The sequence below is a fragment of the Mastigoproctus giganteus genome, chromosome 2, assembly GCF_048544385.1.
Source record: "Mastigoproctus giganteus isolate SK-2022 chromosome 2, ASM4854438v1, whole genome shotgun sequence".
In the NCBI taxonomy this organism is placed as follows: Eukaryota; Metazoa; Arthropoda; class Arachnida; order Uropygi; family Thelyphonidae; genus Mastigoproctus; species Mastigoproctus giganteus.
Window position 1 is genome coordinate 211819675 of NC_143576.1, and position 20476 is coordinate 211840150.

Below are 20476 nucleotides of genomic sequence, written 5' to 3' on the forward strand. Positions count from 1 at the left end.
AATGACACCATGGCGCAATGGTACCATGTTAAATTAGTCAGCAGGATGAATTTTCAGATTATATTTGAAACTAGCCTATCTAGCCATTCAGAGACAGTACTTCAGGAATAAGAATATTGACTGGTAAGTTGGGGATGCAGGAGCCATATATGTATAAATCAATTTGGAAAAGCATTGATAGGCATGTTCCTTATTTGCATTGTAGATTACCTCAAAGCATTTACATATTTTTATGTTAAGCTTTTTTTATTTATGACCACCAAAATTTCTATTTATATTCCAAAATTTCTTATATTATTATTAATAATTTATTTTACATCGTAATGGAGTTTTTGTGAAGTATACTTCGATTTGTTGCTTAACTTTATTGTATTTTGCACACTGGTATAAACACATGATCGTCCGAAATATCAAAAAGCTTAAACCCACTAACATTTAAATAAATTTTCTGTTTATTCTCTGGGGTTTACAAGATTACTATGATGTAGGGGGCTTGAACCCAGGTTTAAACATCTGTATTATTGTACTCTCGTTGACTATTGGGCTACGTTACGCCTGATTTACACCTTATTTGATTCAAACGAATCAACGCGATCACGCTGAATGATCATAACTGCATTTTCGCACTTCGTAAACAAATGAAAACACGCCAACACTTTAATACTTTGTAAACAAATGAAAACATGCCAGCGTTCGAAAGTTACGATAAAACGTAAAATTAAAATATTTGATTAAAATTACAGTGATGTATATAATGAAATATTAAAGGCCATAACAGCCGCTTGTACAGCCACAACAGAAGCAAACGTAAGTTACTTAGGCATGATAAAAGAATGTCGCAAGAACTGCGCTAAAATTTTCGTTATCCATTGCTTAAATAATTAATCAACGTTTTTTTCATATTGTGCGATAGTGCTTAAACAACGATCTCTTTTGTCAGCATATAAGATAAATTTAAATATTTAAATGGTCGTATTAATTTCACGTAATATACACAGCAAATCTGCAGAATTAATTCATTTCAATTTAGAGGTTTTTTAAATTATTTTTCTGTATTCAAAGTTTTATAATATAATATGCCCTACCAATTTACTGGAGAATATAACTCTCGGATTTTGTCATGCCACCCTAGTAGTCAAAGGAAATCGCTCATGATGCGGATATTATGATACGACAGACCGTAAGAAGAGCTTCACTGTCATGTTGGCGTGTCATTGAATGGGTACCATGGGCATGGCAAGCGACATCGACCTGACGAGAGGAATGACAATAGGTAATCGAACGGTGGAAGCATCGTTACTAAGAACATCTGAGTTGGCCCATGTATGGACGCAAATGGTGTTTATGAAATCTTCCACTGTATCAACTATGGAACAACACCAGTAAAGAGAAGAATTTAGTTAGAAGATATCCCCCCCCCTCCCACAACTCAACCCACACGACCGCAAGATGTCTGCAGCAGGAATCTTTTCTATGGCAATTCGCAAGCCTCTCGTGTGTGTGTGAGCGGAACACACGAATCCGTTCGTAATGGTGCTGAGAAGGACAGCAGTGGTTGATACAGCACTGGGAAAATGTTATGTGGTCAGACGAAATACGGTTCACATTGTTTAGCTCTGGCGGACATGCAGTAGATCCCAAATCCTTCTTGTTCTTTTCTGTACAGGCCGCTGGCAGCAGTGGAGTTTCCTTAGTATGGCTTACACAATTTCTTTATTTTGGAGTTTGGTTCTTAAGGACGTTTAAGGACGTCCTTAAGAACCAAGTTCGTTCCATAATGTACCCGGACAGCGACTCACTCTTCCAAGATGATAATGCCGCGGTTGTCAGCATGCTAATTGTGCTGGAATAGTAAACAGAGGAGTCCAGTGATATTCAGCATTCTGCTATGACCAGCATAGTCGTCGAATATGAATCACATCGAGAATACACAGTGCGGACTGCTACTTATTATTGTAAGACTATAAATAATTGGCTTTGGCGTTATCAATGGTTAAAAATAATAAAACAATAAATGAAAATAAGCAGACATATACCTAGTAAAATTTTTATTCATACTAGGCACGTTTGCTTATTCTTATGCTGTCGTCCATGATAATATATCGGTTTCGCCCCTTGTTACTCGTTTGGGAAGATGTGGGTTCGATTCCCGGCGAAAAGTGAAGAGATTTCTGAAGTCTTCTTCAATCGAAGCTGTAATTAGCTGATTCCAGGGGGGGGGGGGGTTAAGCCCGCATAACATCCAAATCGGTCCGTGAAGACGCGCAATATGGCCAAGTTGCCGACTTTATTATTTTTCATATTATTATAATTGTTACTTACGTTTTAAATACAGTACGCTAAATTTTGTAACAGCAGGCATCCGAATCCCAACTCACCTTGGAACCCAACTGATCTAAATGAGCCGCTGGTCACATGGTACGTAAAAGTTGAGGAACGCTGGTTTAGAATAAGAGTTGAAGAAGCCGATGAGATATAATCAGGACAGTCCCAGGATTTTCTAAAAGGAGGGGGGATAAAGTAGTGTTGCGAGCATTCATTAAGCTTTAATCATTATGTATCAGTACAAAAATACACATTATTCTGATCATGAGGGGAAGCTATAGTCCTTTTAGTCCCCACCTGGGACCACCCCTGCATATAATACTATATATCATGTGTGCAAATTGCATTCATTCTACTATTGGTTTGCTTGTTTGGTGGTAAATCATGATAAATTAGAGTTTCCGTGAAATAAACAATGCAGTACCCCAAAAGGGAAACTGTTGGTATGAAAAAAAAAAAAAAACCGAAATAAAACTGAAAACTCCTCTCATTTAGATGACAACCGACAACTCGCCCTATATATTTTTTGCCAAATTTGGAAAAAGAGCAAATACAGCCACTGAGCTACTCACGCGGAACTGAGAAAGTACCATTCTTCTTCATGTGATACGGCAAAGAAGTAAGGTTTGTAATTTCAGTTAACACTGTAACAATGTAATTAGTAAATACTAGTGCTAATTATAATGGAACCTTATAAATCCGATACTTTTTGAATATTTTTCTAGGGGTAGTCATGCTGTACAAGGGCACAGGGGGAAATAGATTGCCTTGACTTATAAATAAATAATAAAAATAAAAATAAAAATAAAAATAAATAATAATAATAAATAATAAAAATAAACAAATTAATAATAATAATAAATAAATAAATAAAATAAAATTCAGACGATAAATGGCCCATAAAATAGGCGAGATGTGTAGGTCTTAGTACCTTTTAATTGAAAACACTGTATTTCCTAAATTATACATTATTGTTACTATGTTTGCAATATATACAGTATACATCATTCATTTTGCGAGACATTTTCAATATTAGTTCAAAGTATAATAGTATGTGGTTACTTTTTAAGGCTATTCGATTGCTGAAATCATATCGCAACATTTGTTCATTCCTCACATTAAAATGAAAGAAAAAAAAATTAAACAAACGCAACACCCATACCAGAACCGGGATCCCAACCAACACCTTCATTTCTCATATAAGCATGCTATGCTGTTCACCTGACCAATCGCGCGTGGTATCACAGCTTCGCCTTCGTGGGTAGCGTACTTGTTATAATCGCCGTCCTCCTCACCCAGTGGAAAAGACCTGAGTTCAGATCCCGTCAATGACGTGAGGACTTTTTTATGGGTCTTTTTAACAACGTGGCTGAGTTAGTCGGTATTAGGCGAGAGTAGCGGTTTTTTCTCTCTTAAATCGGATTTTCCGGGAGGAAAAACTAGAAAACAGCAAATCGACCATAGAACACACACACACGATTTACAGACATAATACACACGGTGCAACATGACCTGCCCTCGTAGGTAGCACAGGTGGTAGACTCGTCCTCTTCACACCGGGTGGAAAAGACTCCAGTTCGAGCTCTATCAATGATGTGAGGAATTTCTATGGGGCTTTTTCACGACGTAGCTACTTCCAATTTCCTTGCTGAGTTAGTCGGTCTCAGGAGAGGGCAGCATGGTTTTTTTTTCCCGGAACTCGGGTTTTTCGTCCAGCAAACAGAAAATCAGCCACAGAACACGCAGTTTACAGCCAGCATGTACGGAGCAATATGGCCTTAGTCGCTAATGCTCCTAAAACCCAACAGGAACAACAATATGGCCTAAATTACTGATGCGATGCACCTATAAAACGCTACAACTATCACTAAAACCCTATAACAACCAACCAATATTGCTTGGGATTATCGCTAATAAAAATATTGAAATATGATTTCCGACAATATTCTTAGATTATTCAATTAGCAAAAAAAAAAGCATACTTATTTTATTATGCAATCAAAAGCACCTCCAAAATTCACATGGATAAAATTAAAATTTGTCGGATCATGTGACTGCATTAAATTATGCTATCTGCTCACCAAAGCTACCCGACTATAGAATTCTTAATACGAATTATCCCTGAATACTTAAACTATATGTATAACTTTCGAAATACCAGAAGTTTTAAAAAATCTGGTATGTCCAGAAAATACCGAATTTAGGAGATTCTACTATAATACATGCATGGGGATGGGGTGTGTGAGTGCCCTTTTATTTATTTATTTTATTTTTTTTTTAAATTTTCGATTGATTGAGATTTGATTGGATTTGACCTCCACCCTACTGAAGTCGTTAGGAGGCCACAAAACACAAATATTTACTGCAATTCTCAGAAATATTCTTAGAAATCTCTAGATTCTAGGGTGTGTAAAGCGGGTGTTAGCAGAACATTAAAGACACTTTTTTTTTTTAAATTTCAAACCTTAAATGAACATTATATACAACATTTACAAAAAAAAAAAAAAAAATACATGCATATCAATTTCCATATATAAGAACCATACTAGTACAATACACTGTCTCTCCCTCATCAACTATTCTCCATTTACAAATTACAAATTATCAACAAAACTTTGTATCCGTTACATCTTACTTATTATGAATCATCACTGATTACCTAATCATTCCTTTCCATTACCAATTTTTATAATTTGCATCAGTAAACCCTTTTTTTCCTCTCTTATTACTCTTATTATTTTTTCTAACCTTTAACACAGGACATGTATTACAACAGGTATCCTCTTACATCAGTAATATCCACTATAGATCACTCATTCTACCTTTGTTACTCTCTAGTTATCATCTTAGTTACCCCCTTTACTCAAGAGGTTTCTCAATAATAAAATTTCTTTCTCTCCACACCTCACCTGTTATGTTATCATGTGTTGGCATCTGGTATAAATTAATGATGTAGGTTAACATATCCTCAGAGTACTACCCCTATCTATATATTTTCTTACTAATTCCTTTATACTATTTCTCTCTTTTCATTACCCCTGTATCACCCTTAAGTTATTTCATAATCATTAACATTTATTACAGTTTATCTCAACCTTAGTAACTAACTTGCCTATTACAAACGGAATTTTATTTATAAAGAACTATCACTCAATTTCTTACAGAGTTTAGATTATGAGTCCATGAGCTCGGGGTTCAATAAAAAAAAAAAAAAAAAAAAAAAAAACAGGAAAAGACTTACGTTCCGAAATGGCTGCTACTTCCAATTTCCTCGCGTTCAGGCTTCCTTCGTGGCAGACAGGCTTTCTTCTATTTCTTGGGCACTCTGCTTTCCTTAAGTGGTAGACTTGATTTCTTTCTTTTTTTGGCCCACATATCTGCACAACTGGCTATTTCTCAATGGGCCGGACCCTAGACACAAGTGTAGTCTCTTACACGACATAACTTCGGAGGTACAGCTTGCGATTTCGTTGCTGGGCACGAAACCCAATGACTGCATTCCAGGGCGAACAGGCTTCCTTTCTTGCACATTTACCTTAACCTTAAACTTTAAACGCATATGTTTCCCTTTTCTCTCACCCCCCCCCCCCTGTTTTCTTCTTCATCTTGCTACCACGATTTGTGAACTCCGATCACCAAAAAAAGATCTACTTCCACTGCAACCCACAACTCACGACTTTTCTCTTAGACAAAATCTCCCTTAGAACTTTTCTTTTTTTCCCTCAAGTTTAGAACGCCTCCCACAAGGACTCGTAACCAATCCCCATACTCTGTTTAATTTTTCATTCCTTTCTATTTGCTAAAACATCTGACCACAATCCTCTCCCTTATGCACAAGCCAACCCTTCTCTAAAAATTTCTTAATGTTTTTCACATGGCAGTATGATCTTCTCGTGTTTGCCGGTCTTCTCCAAAACACATAGTTTCGTGTTCACCACACTTTCTCTGCTAAATATGGCGAACTTTCCAAAATATCAGTCACCCTGACGCCAGTTTTATTTTGACACGAACACTGGACATCCACTAATTTCCTGTTTACTTCCTAACAGTGTCTTAGACCAAAAGAGACGCTTCATAATCCAGTTTCACAGTTCTATTGTTCTTGCCCTCAACAACTCCTTACTCGCCCCGTTCGCAAATGGCACCCCTTCCTATTCCTGGCTGCTGTCCCTGTTAGCTCTCTTATATTATTCGAAATTATTTGTTTCCGTTTAGCCGCTATTTTAACAGATATGTATATAACTTTCCCATCCCCAAATCCAGTGTTTCTTCAAACTTTAACCTTATTTACATTAAAATTAAATATCCAATCTTAATACTTACTATTGTTAAATTTAATAACTCCCTTTCCATCGCCCTTCCTGGATTTATTTTAGCAAAACAAATATTTCTATTTTATTTGTAAGATCTATATTTTACACCTGCATTACATTTAAATTAAGTACCCTATTTTTTTTTTTTTTTTTTTATAGATGGCTGATGCACAAGCGAGAACTTCTTTTGATGCAGCTTATGCACTTCCTAATACAGAATCGCTGCTTGTTAGCTTCAGTCGGGTTCAATTAAGAATATGGTGCGATGGTATTCCTGAGGATCGGACATCAAAATCAGATCCTTTTGTCGTGTTATGCGTAGAAGAAAATGGGATATGGAAGGTAAGCAGGTTGGCACATCACATTATAGGAAAAAAATTGCAAGATTTTGAAAGGTGCAAGTTATGTGAATGACTAGATGACTGTTTATTGCACATACGTGAAATTAATTGTAGTTTCCCCAAGAAAAGGCTGGATGAAAATCTTTTTTTTTTGTTTTGTTTTTTCTGCAGATAGCTTCGGATAGTTGTTGCTGTGTGTGAGGTATGAGGTATGAGGTATATTGAGGGTCTAGCGGCTCCTGGGATTTCTCCCATCTCCGCGAATGTTCTATGTATCGGTGACAGTACCCTGTCAAAGCCAGAGATTTAGAAGTGTGTGGGTCATGAGTAGTGTTATATGTTGTGCCCATTGTTTATCCGGCTTATTGGCCGCCAGGCCCCTAATGGGACCAGACGTTGTCCATACCTCGCCACGTGGAGGCTAGCCGGGTGTTACCATTGAGTCAATTGTACTCTGGCAGGTCCTGCCACTTACTTTCCTGGGATTTTAGTGGCTAGGACCTAAAATAAAATTGGAACGACCGCGGTTGATTTTAAATCACTTACATTAAAGCACTAATATGCGGTTTGACGCTGAAAGCCTGTTTCTAAAGTGCCTAAAAGGTTGGGCGAAATTTTTTTGGTGTATTTTAAATTTGGACGTGTAGGGCTATACGCTGTGCAAGAAAAAGTGCTGGGAGGGGAGAATGAAGGCTGGTGGGTGAAATAGGAAGAAGAGGGTCGATAGGGTAGGTGACCCCCAATTTTTCAGTGAGGCATGCCCATGCCCCACCAGAGGGAAGAAATGGTGAGGCATATGTTCTAGTTGGTAACACAGTGGTTACAACCACCATCCTCCAAAACCAGCTGGAAAAAGGCCTTGAGTCAGAATCCCGCCAACGACGCTAAGAATTTTTATGAGCTTTTTTCACAACATGGTCGGTCTCGGCATGGTTTTTATCTCCGGTAAACAAGTTTTTCGAGCAAAGAGTCAAACCGACAGAAGAATCCATGCAATGTACTGATGCCTCGTAACCTTGGTTTCTTTGGCACTTAACATACATCTCATGAGACATAGGAGCGAATAGGATTTTTCCCAATGAGTTATTTCGGTTTATTTAGCCAGCAAAATATGCAAATTTTCTCAAAATACGATAAATCTTCAACAGATAAATACACAATACAGATAGGAATGACAGCTTAGGTGCCGTAAAAATAATTTGAACATTTATTTATCACATCTCTGTCTGATATTGTAGTTTCATAAATTCCAACGATGTGTGCTATCTCAAGGTTGGACAACTGCCGATAGCTCCGATAATGTATTCTAAAAGTGTAATGAACAGTCTGACTGATTTTATGAACTTGTATTAAATGCAATCGAATAATCTCTATTTTTAAGATTACTAATCATACGTAAGTACGATTCCTGTTAAACGTTGATTATTTTCATATCGTTTTTAAAAATGCTATCACGATATTATATTTCACTAAATTTGCAATTAACCATTATAGATGTAGCAATTTCATGATTATAGTTGTTTACAAATGACATTGAATCCCTTCCCGTTTTTCCTTTTGGTCGTGGGGATATACCGAGTAATACTTTATTAAGTACACCTACCCTTTTCACCACCTGCTCTCTCGTGCATTGGGTTTTCATATAAAAAAAAGTTTAATTGATATTTTGTGTTCTCTGTGTGCATTTATATGATGATACTTTTTTTTTTTAAGGATGGAAGTACAGAAGAAATGAAAACCTCTTTAGATCCACAGTTTTCTACTCCACTTCAAGTAGATTATCATTTTGCACAGCTGCAGAAATTGAAATTTTTGGTCTATGATGTCTACAGCAATGAAGAACCAAACGGAATCTTATTTGGTTTTATGACGTGTACACTTGGTCAGGTACTTATTTTAATTTATTGTTAAATTAAATTTTTGAAATCGAATTTGTAGTTACACCTCTATGTGTACAATATTCACAACTGGGGAGAGTTATCAAGTGTTCTCCACAGTTACTTGAAATTCATGACAAAGCAAAATTTCTTATATGAAGTTTTGCTTTGTCACGAATTACCATCTTAACAAGGCAAGCAGGTTCCATCGCTTTGTAAGGTTTTCGCCACACTCTCTGCCTGCGATCAGTGCAAAACAAATTGTATTATGACTCTTCTGACGACATGATTTTCTTCCATTGTTCCACTGTCCCATCACGACGTTGTCGGTCGGCACCACTGCGAGTAGATTTTTCTCTTTTTCCTCTGGAACAAGTGGCTTCGAATAACCAGGCAAAAACTGCCAATACCCAATTTTTTTTTAATTCTTTGCACATGATACGGGTCTGGGCTTGTTAAATTCAGATGTTATTTGCTGCATGTCCTATTTTTCCGTACAGTCCTCCTTAGATTACGATGCCTTCGCCTCTTAAAGTATTATTTTCTCTGCTACAGTTACGCCTTTGAGATGCGGAAGAACCACTTGCTTTCCAATCATTAAAAACCTTTCAAATGGATGTTTTCGAGAAACCAGTTATGTCTTTCGTTTCTTGAGTCGTGTCTCCTGTTAAAAATGCACCCACGATAAGACCTTTTTCAAAGTCTGATAGCTCCCCTTTTTTTCCCATTCTGATTTCAGATTGCTGCAATCAAACAGCCTGTGTAGTCTTTATGCTCAACGAGGCAACTCGTCATCACACCGCGTCACAGTTTTGTTTGCATCTATTTGCATTCGTTCTGTGTGTGACTGTCTTAATACAAAGGTTAATTTTTTTTTTGGGCCAGTGTGTGTATTTGTGGCTTATTAAGTAGTTTGAAAGACAAAGCCTCCAAGTCAAGTGATCAGGAGCGGGAGGGCAGTAGCACGCGTTCTTTGAGTAGACCGGGCTTCAAGTCCCTGACTACTAAATACGGTCGATCTGCTAATCCGCACTGGACCAGCGTGGCAGATTATGGTCCATTTCCCTCAAAACGAATCGTTGAGGAGGCTTCCATCCTGCAGTGGATTGATAATAGCCGCAGTTTACCTTTAAGTAGTTCGCTCTCTGAAGCGCACACCACATATTTTGGAGTAGTGCAGATTAGAGCTGGAGATTTGAAAATTTTAGATACCACAGTTCACTCTAATATTATTATATTGTGAGGACTATCTCAGGTTTGCAAACGATTTGTACTTGATGTCGTCTTTAAGGCTATTGTCCTCTTCTCTTAAACAGCAAAGTAACACGGATCTTTGACATCACTAAAATGATGTACATCAATACCCTTCCTTCCCTTCAGAACAAAACCTACATCATTTCCATTGTGTGTGTGTGTGTGTGTGTGTGTGTGTGTTTTGGAAACTAAGTGTTGTGGGAAATTTACAGTAGCAAATCTGGCATACTTGAATATGTGGTGTGGCCTCATGATGACTAATCGATAATGTGACCACGCAATTTCTGGAAGGGTATGCCGGTCAAAGTCTTCGATTTTCCGTATTGCTCAAGGTTTCAGTCTTTCCAGTTCATTTCTCTTCCTGGATCTAAAGAAACAGTTGAAACAGTCCATCGGAATCATTTGCGGAATCTACGAAAAACTTTTAAAAAAATAGCGTACCTTTGAAAAATGGTAAAAAACAACGGGATATTTATTTAAGAGGTCTGGTAACACGGTACTTTTCAACATAGTTCCCTTTGGAGTCAATACACTTTTATCACTGATGCTGCAATGCGATCTTTAAGTTTGAACCGCATCGCCAGATTCCAGGATTCTAACTGCAAAGAACGTTTACTCTTGGGCCTTCAGGAATGATTCCGCTGCAGCAGTGATGTCATTGTTAAGGAAAACTGGATGCCAGCCGGGTATTTTTTCAAATTAGTAAATAGGTAAAAGCCTAATGATGCTAGATCTGATGAATATGGGGGATGGTCCAAGATTTCAAAGCCTCACTCAAGCAGTGCAGCCATGGCAATGGCAGACTTGTATAAGCTGGTGCGTTGTTCTGGTGAAACAAGGCCCCTTTGCTGAGTTTTCCTTATCATTTGTCTTTCATGTTTTCACGCAATCGCCTGACAGGTCTGCGTAATATGCCCCTGTCACTCTCTGGCCTTTTTGAATGTAATCCACTAGCAACACTTCATCAACATCCAAAAAAAACCGATGCCATATCTTGCCTGTAGAAAGAATCTACTTGGCTTTATTTGGAGGAATGAGAAGAACCGTGTTTCGGCCGCTCCTTTGTGTCTGTGTGAAAGCGATGGACCCACGTCTCATCCATAGTTACAAACCTTGCAAGGAAATTTTCTGCATCTGCTTGAAAACGATGCAAATATTCACTTTACTTGACAATTGTTGTGCATGTTTGATCTGCTGTCAACAACTTTGGGACCCATCGTGCTGACATATTTTTCATAGCGAGCACCCCTATTATTATGTGGTATGTAGATGAGATGCCCAAGACGATGGCAATGTACCGAACTGTCACTCGTTCATCACTCATCGCCAGATCATGCACACTGTCAACAACTTCTGGAGTGATGAACATTGCAGGTCTTCCACTGCGTGGGTCATCTTCCAGGCGCTCCCTTCCTCGTTAAAATTCAGCTGATCACTTTTTAACCATGGAAGAGGAAGGGCCATCCTCCCCCTAACGTTGTAACCATTTCTTCATGAATTGCCGTTGACGGTAGTCCCTTTTTTCTCCCAAATATTGGATGACTGCGCGGTGACCGTGTCCATCTTTCCTCATTCACACAACTGATTATTTACTTTAGGGCGTGTCATTTAAAAAAAAAAAGACATTACTGAAATTGCAAAACACTTGGTGGTTACTATTTGAAGTGTTATTTTTATTTTATTATTATTTTTTATGTAAACCCCAAACACGAGAGGCATTAGAACCTATAGTACTTAGTACCGTGCTTGGGTTGGAAGTTGAGAAGACGAAAGAAGATATTTGTTCACATTGGTATGCAGCAGAAACAGTACGTCTATGAGACAGCGACTGGAGAGACTCTGTTAGAGATAAATCATTAATTAACCTAACTGCCCTCTTCTGAACGGAATCTAGAAGCCTGAGAGAGGTTTTGGGAACATCACACCAGATGTTGGAACAATAGTACATGGTAGGGCGGATTTGCGATTTATACAGAGTTAACAGCTGTTTGACAGAAAAGTAACGCCGAGAGCGTAAGAGAAACCGAGTTTTTTAGATGCAGAGGAAGTAATATTTGTAATGTGCTTGTGCCAAGAGAGGTTAGAAGTCAGGGTAATCCCCAAAAGAGATATATCATTTTACCTAGAAATTGGAGTGTCATCAAAGATAAGCATAGGAGCAGAAGAATCCTTTTTGCGAGATACAAGACAAGACTGAGTTTTAGAAGGATTGAAATCAACTAAGTTGTCTTTGCCCCACTGGAGAATTACTGGGAGATCGGCATTTAAGGAATTGGTAGCGGATATTCCAGAAGTTGAAACTGATTGAGCAGGGCGAGGTTTCTCAAAATGGAAAGTGAAATGCAATGTGCAGTCATCGGCAAAACTATGGATAGGATTTCTAGTCAATGGAAGAAGGTCATTAATATACAAGAGGAAAAGAGTGGGGGAAAGAACTGAACCTTGGGGAAACCGGCATTAGTGGAGAAGTTAGAAGACAGAGAGCCATCTACCATCACCCTCAGTGAGCAGTCAGAGACAAAACTGGATAACCAATTATAAAAAAACAGTTGACAAACCATAAGATGGAAGCCTGTTTAGAAGACCTTTATGCCAAACACAATCGAAAGCCTTTGAGATGTCAAGAGCAAATGCTTGGTTTCACCGAACTTTTCCATTGAATTAGTCCATAAATGGGTAACATAAGCCAGAATATCACCAGTGGATCGACACCGACGGAATCCATACTGGCGATCGTTGATCAGACGGAAGGTTTCTAGGTAGTTTAAGAGTTGGCGGTTAATTGATTTCTTCATTACTTTAGAAAGAGTAGAAGTAATTGCAATGGGACGATAATTGGATGGGAGGGATTTGTCACCCTTTTTAGGAACTGGCTGGATATGAGCAAATTTCCAAGCAGAAGTAAAAACACCTTTGGAATAAGAAAGTGAAAAAAGGCGGCAAAGAATAAGAGTAAATTCAGGAGCACAGGTTTTGAGAACAAGTGGAGAAATACCATCAGGACCTGGAGCATTCTTAGCATCAAGGTTCGTCAAAATCCTTCTGACATCCTTTTGACGGAAGACCACAGGAGGCATTGAATGGAGCGTGTTGGGAACGGTGGGAGGTGTTTTACCAAGATTATTAACACATGAGTCGGAAGAAAAATGGGATGCTAGCAGATCACCTTTATCCTTGGCTGAAGTGACAACAGAACCATCTGGTTTGGACAGAGGTGGGATCAGAGATGGGCAAAAGTTGCGGCCAATAGCTCTGGCAAGAGACCAGAATGCTCGGCTACCATTAGGGCAAGAAGCAAGTTTTCTACTCTTAGCCTGTTCAAACTCTAGTTTGGGCTGATTAATAACTGCTTTACAATTGTTGCGAGCTTTGATGTAGGCAGAAAATGAAACTGAAGAATTAGAAACAAACCAATAACGATATGCAACGTTCTTCTCTTGATCAGCCTTAGCATATTTTTTGGAAAACCAAGGTTTAGATAAAGGCGAGATTTTAAAGTGGAGTGTGGGATAAAGGATTCCATTCCTGCAAGAATAATTTCACTGACACGATCTGAGCAAACGTTGACATCAGAAGTTTTGAAACAGTAATCCGACCAAGGAAAAGAAGAAAAGAAATCTCGCAGGTAATCCCATTTTGCATTCTTGTAATGCCAAACAACACGATGTTGGGAATAGCCATGAGATAAAGGCTTCATTGGAGTAGAGACAATCACCAAGTTGTGATCTGAGGTGCCTAAAGGACCTCTCACTTCGACCGTATACTTAGAAGGGCTGTTTGTAAGAAAAAGATCAAGTGTGTTGGCTGTATGGTTAGGATTGTCCGGTATTCTTGTAGGTAAATGAACAATCTGTCAAAGTCATTAGTAATTGCCAAAGGCTCAGCATCTCGACCAGCTGGGTCACTGTGACTAGAAAACGGAAGCCAGCTGGAGTTGTGAACATTAAAATCACCAAGGAAAATTACCTCACTGTTAGGAAAGTCGGCCTGGAGAAAGTCAAGTTGCAAAGAGAGGAAGTCAAAGAGCTCCAAGTGATTAGTGCAGTTGGGAGAATGGTAGAGAGACAACAGATGAATTTTACACAATCAGGTAGAGAGATTTTAAGCCAGAGAAGATCGAAAAGAGGAGATTCAAATTTACCAAGTCTCTGACAGGGAATATCAGAACGGACATATGCACAAGTACCACCTTTGAGGCGAAAGGAATCATACTGCGAATAATTTGGGCATATGAGATGAGCAGTAGTTGAATCAACCGATAACTGAGATTCTGTCAGAAAAAGTACATGAGGTTTGGCAGACTGCAAGTGGAAATGGACATCGTTGAGATTAGAATTCAGACCACGTATATTTGTGAAATGAATTAGGAAATGTTTGGGAGGTTTAGATCTTTTCGCAGATAAGCTTACTTTATTAGTTTGACAATTCATAGTGTTATTCAATAGTAAGAAAAAGTGGGTGGGACATGCTGTATGAAGTAATGAAATTTTTGGATATGGCGTACACGTGGTAAGAATATACCCAGATCCTTGACATAACGTGGCCTCGACAATGTCCCCCGCATACGCACTACTCGGACTCCCTCCACTCACTATCTGGCAAAATAGATTATACACTAGCAAGATTATACACTAGCTGATCCGGAAGCTTCCTAGACAGTTACCAATAGGTTCGGTCCAGTGTACTAACTAGCGGCCGGCCTGCGAACACCGTTTTAGAGCTGTACCCTCGAAATGTAAGGAAGATTGGATCTCGCCACGATGTTCATCATAACCTCAAAAGTCATCAATCATACTGCATGAGGGAAGAGATGGGGGAAGGGTTGACAAGAACTTAGCTCTGGAGACTAAATATGGGTTCCACCACTTCAACCCTCCAATAAGCAAAGTGGTGGTATTGCACCTGTTGATGAGAGTCATCTACCACCTAGTACTGCCATGTAATACAGAGGGGCAGCATTCTTCCGTGTGGTGTTGTGTGGGCGCCACACCTCGACCCCTGCTTACGTTGGTTCACACCTGGGTGGTCACCACCATGTGCTTGAGCATGGAGGTTATACCCAGGATTGCTAACAGTCCCACTATCGTGAAGGTGCAAGCAGAGGATTTGGCTGTCACAGACCGTCCTGACGTCTCCGAAATTGGGTCCACTTGACTTGAGTGTCACCCGAATATCAGTTTCATTAGCGTTTTAGACTGCCAGATAGCAAGTACAGCTTGTGTGGCAAATCTGAGAGAATGTCTGTGACAATCTCAAGGACTACGCTATACTGTACATTAAATACAGAAAATTTTAACACTACACCACTGCCATTTCAAATTCTCTTCGTATAAATGATGTATCTCGTTTATGAATTTCATGATTTGTCAATTATATGTTGATAAGTTAGCACTGATAAAATAATACTGCCGTATTACCAACTTAAAATTGATGTTATTTTAAGTCCTACCGAAAGAACGATCTTCAAGTTTGAACCGCATCTTAGTGTTTTCCTCGGTTAATACGAAAACAAAAATTGAAAAAAAAAAAAAAATGTTTATTTGTTTACTGTTTTCATAGTGTTTAATTTATGAATAAACAAGTTTTATTATGCAAACATCGCTTAAATTTTAATTCAAAACAAACAAATTACTGAGGAAAAAAGTGACCATATAAAATCATTTTTTGCAAAAATAACAAAATCGTATTCATCTCCTTTTTTATATTGTTGAGAGGATTACAGGAATCTAGGACACTGGGATTACAACAAAAACTATTTTTAAGTCCGTTTACATACCGTATATTTGCATAAAGCACCAATTGTTTCCCCATGTCCGTCCGTCGTATCCGTGCATCCGCTTGTGATAACTTGACTCCTGAAGAACGGATTTGCATGAAATTTTATATTGTCAAACCATCCCAAATTTAAGTTTCCTACGAAAAATAGTCCTATTCATAGTCCTAGTTCTAATATAAAAAAATAAATAAAATAATTGATCACCTAGACCCCTTTCTCAGAGAAGAAAAATAAAAATCATACCTTATAAAACATTTGGTACTCAAAGAGGAAGATGCTTTCGGGCCTACCGACAACCAGAACTAGTTAAGACCTCACTTATTCATGGATTTAATGCCAGTTAGCGATAAATCTGCAGATGCATAGCACCAGTAGCACTTATATGCGTTACTAATCTGTTGCAACATAACTTTTAAATAATAGTGATGGTAAACAAAACAAAATCCTGGGAAAGCAGCACACAATATCAAAAGAAATCCTATATGAAACTTTTGATTGAGAGTCATGGAGGATTATCCTGGGATAAACATTGTACTCTTATCAAGAATATTTACTTCCAGAACAGAAGCTTAGGATCACGTACAGTGGTGGTGTGTTAAGCGCCAAAGCAACCAAGGCTACGAGGCCTCAGTATATTGAGTCTGCAATTGCTTATACGTGTATTCTTTGGTCAGTTTTCTATTTGTTGGACGAAGAGCCTGAGTTTCCGGGAGGAAAAACCATGCAATTCTCACTTGAGACCGACTAATTGAGCCACGTTGTAAAAAAGCCGATAAAAATTCTTCGCATCATTGACTGAATTCGAACCCAGGCCTTTTCCACCCAGTATGGAACAACGATGATCACAACCACTTGCTACCAGTGAGGGTGCATCATTGTGTAATCTCACAGTAGAAGATACCATTGTAAAGACATGGAATTTGTGCTGAGTGAAATTAAGGCCACGGGGTATCAGTATATCATATCTATAATTGCCGGATGAAAAACCAAAAACTCTCTCCCGAGACCAAATAACTCGCTACAGTGTAAAAGTCCATAAAGTCTTCCCACGAAATGAGATTCGAATCCAAGCTTTTATAAACGATGTGGAAGAAAACAACGATTATAATCACTGTGCCAACTCCGAAGACAGTAGAGACATTACTTATCCTTTATAATTTAATATAAATAATTCAGTTATCTACAATGGATATTCCTAGCTAAAACAAGAGTCATTCTAAATTAATTAAAAATTGATGTTGAAAAACTCTTCTCCCCCACCAGAAAAGCTTATAGAATGAATATACTTCACAAGATAAACCATGATTTGCAATATTGGCACTCACTCAATTATATTAATTCGAGCTTTGGATAGCTTTTATATTCTGTTGCAGGTGAGAGGTACAACTTTTACCTGTGTGATTTCTGTTTAGGAAATAATTATTCAATTCGTCTAAAATGATATTTATATCGTTTTATTTCTAATTCTGTATAATTGATCCAGTTGCTCATGACAATTTGCCCCTTAATATATTTTAGAGGTTTTAGCATCGATAAAATTGATTTAAAAAATTGAGAGAGCAAAAAGATGACGCTGGAATCATCTTTTGAAGAGGAACTGAACTATCCAGCTTCTGACGAATTTTACTAATAAGAACATCAAAGAAAATCAAAAACAAAAACAAAAAAATAATAATAACAAAGTTGGAAGCAATATGGTATGTCTTAAGCAAATGTCTCAGAAAATATTTTTGTAATGAATTATCACGTCCTTTTGACTACGTTCGCGTTATAGCATTATGGTATTTGTCAAAGCTTGATATACCAATCTATTTTCCTTTCAGAAAGTTATGCTTGTTCCTTTTGTTTTTGAAACTAATATACAATTCATCTAATAGAACTTATTATGCTATTTTTATTGAATTTTTTTAATATAATGATTCTTGTATTATTCTAGATAGTGTCTGGCTCACCGTTTACTTCTTGCCTCATTTCAGAAAACAACGATAATTTAAAAAGCACCATTTCAGTAAGTATAAATACATTACAGTCATGTATGTAAATAATTATTCTCCGATTAGTGTTAATATTAACATTAAAATGGCAGAACAATGCAAAAAAAACCATACCCCTTAGGTCATCTGCCATAAAAAAATTAAATAAATATATACATAAAATAAAAATTATATGAAATAGAATATCCACCTAGTGTCATTTTTTATCTACCTCCTCTGTATTTATTTTATTCCTCTTTATATATTATATAAATTCTCTTCCCCTGCACGGTTAGCTAGTAACTTGTTCCAACAGTTGATTACGCTTTAACTAAAGCCAAATTTTCTCATATTCGGTCTACAATTATTTTTCCTTAATTTGAATATATCCCCTTATTTCCGTCATTCTAGAAAGAGAAAATTAAATTTTCCAAAATTTGCCTGTTTATCAAACTTGGTACTTTTTTTTTGAAGTACCAAGAGCTCTTGTTGCCCACATTTTGTGTCCTTTCAACGAAGTCGATATCCTTACTGAAAAGGTGAGCAACATCTACAGGGTATACGAAAAGTCTGGAACCGTTAGGATTCCAGGTTTATTTGCAGTCTTAGTATTAGTATTAGTAGTGGCATATGATGGAAGAAAGCAAGCTTATTGTAACGTGGTGACGATACCACTGTGCTACGCACGCAGACCAGCAAGCTTATACAGCAAGACAAAAATTGGCTCTGTATGTCCGCCCTTTGTCTCGACACACGTTTTCATTCGAAACTTCATGTTGCTTTGAACCATTCGCAGCATGTTGGCTGTAATGGATTTGCAGACTTCTTCAATTTTTTTTTGAAGATGATTTGTATTAGAAATGTTCAGTTTGTAAATTTGCAACTGAGCGTATCTACAAAAAGTCAAGTGAAGTGGATTTAAATCAGGTGATTTGGAGCCCGCTCTACTAGTCCCCCTCCTACCCATCTATCATCCTGAAAATATTCCATTTAGAGTGTAGTGTGGTAGAGCACCGTCTTGCGTGAACCATTCTGGTTTGCCTCCAAGGATGTCAACCTCTGGCATCAATTTGTCTCCAAGCATTTATAAATTGCTTTCTTCACGCAGTGCCAGTAAAGTGAATGGACCAATGCCTTTTGTATCACAAATGCTACACAACAACACACCATTATTCTCTAATGGTGTGATGTCTAAAAGATTTCTTACTTTTTGTTTTCGGAAAACCAATGTAGGTTATCTTCTCTACCAGTTTCTGTGGCTGTTTGGTAGCTTTTTCATTTATATACAAATTTGCTTCATCCGAAAACAGCACACCATGTAATAAAGTTGTCGCGAAACCATTCACACATTTCCAATCGCCGGTCAAGATCATTTTCCACGAGGTTTTGCAATATCTGCAGTTTATATGGGTTAAATTTTTTGTTCTTCAGAATGTGAAATAATGACATCTTGGATAGTACTTCTGGTATTCGAAGTTCCGAACTAGCACGCCTCGGTGACTTTTTAGGACTCGCATAAAATTTCGGCATTACGATTCCAAGATTCTTCAGAGTTTCTGTGACGACCTGAACATTGTTTGTTTGCTAGAGAGGCACTTTTCATTTTTCAACTGCTCTGTGTTACTGGGTTTCTATCAAGTAAGAATAATCTCTACAAACCTTTGTAAACTTGACATCATCATTTACAGAAACTCAAAACTAAAAGAACAGACAATTAATTTTAATTCTGTATTAATTTTAACCGACTTTCTATAGTTCCAGACTTTTGAGACACTCTGTAGAACTATTTTCTCACACGTCCTCCATTTAGTGTATGTATCCGTTAGGAATTTCAGATACTCCGCTTGATTTGATGGTATCGAAGACCATTATAATCTCCTTTAAAAAAATTAAACCCTTCCCTTCATCCTTTATAATTGTATTTCCTTGAACACTTCTCATACCAGAACGTTACAGTCAGTGCCAGCTGAAAACTCATTGCACCAGCTGTTCTGGTGTAACAAAAGGAAGGTTTCCTTTTCAGCACCCTCTGAGTTTAAAGCCCTGTTGCAGAACACCACCCATCCCATAGGATGATACGTTATTGGTATAAATAATGCCATTTTAATTAACAGCTTCATTTTTAATAAACTTCCAGAGAAATCTTTATCTGAGAACTAAAAAATTACACTGTACATCACAGCGACAAACACGTATAATTTTCTTGGGTTTGCTGATGAATTGAGTTTAATTGGTCATCAAAAGTGCTTTATGATTTGTGACATCTTGCTACCTCCATATACTTTGTGGTTTCGCCAATGTTTGTGGTATAGTTTACTTTTAATCTTTATGCCAGTGTAGTACACTGTACAGTCTAGGCTAACCGAATATAAATGGAACCGGGAGAGTGTAAGATAACAAAAATGCTTGTAATAAAAATTAAGATCAAATATTCTTTATATGTTTCCTATAAAAAGTTGGAATTTTTTTTTCATCTAGCAAATTTCTATTTGAAAAACCATTGGAGGCCTTTTTAGCTTGAGGCATAAGTCAAATGGCCCTCATTCTTCCCCTCCTCTTCCCCCTGCGACTAGGCTTTCGTGAGATGGCAATCCTGGGCGCAACCTTCCCTGTGAGG

At 37.7% G+C, this 20476-nt stretch overlaps 1 protein-coding gene across 1 annotated transcript in view; it reads left to right on the forward strand.

Moving 5' to 3' along the window:
* ast (single-strand DNA endonuclease protein asteroid) overlaps positions 1-20476 on the forward strand; it is a 97107-nt gene that overhangs the window by 52456 nt on the left and 24175 nt on the right. The window contains exons 4-7 of the mRNA XM_090390156.1: positions 744-807; positions 6798-6980; positions 8693-8866; positions 17823-17894. Of these exons, the coding sequence (XP_090246282.1) occupies positions 744-807; positions 6798-6980; positions 8693-8866; positions 17823-17894 (493 nt within the window). The remainder of the gene's footprint in view (positions 1-743; positions 808-6797; positions 6981-8692; positions 8867-17822; positions 17895-20476) is intronic.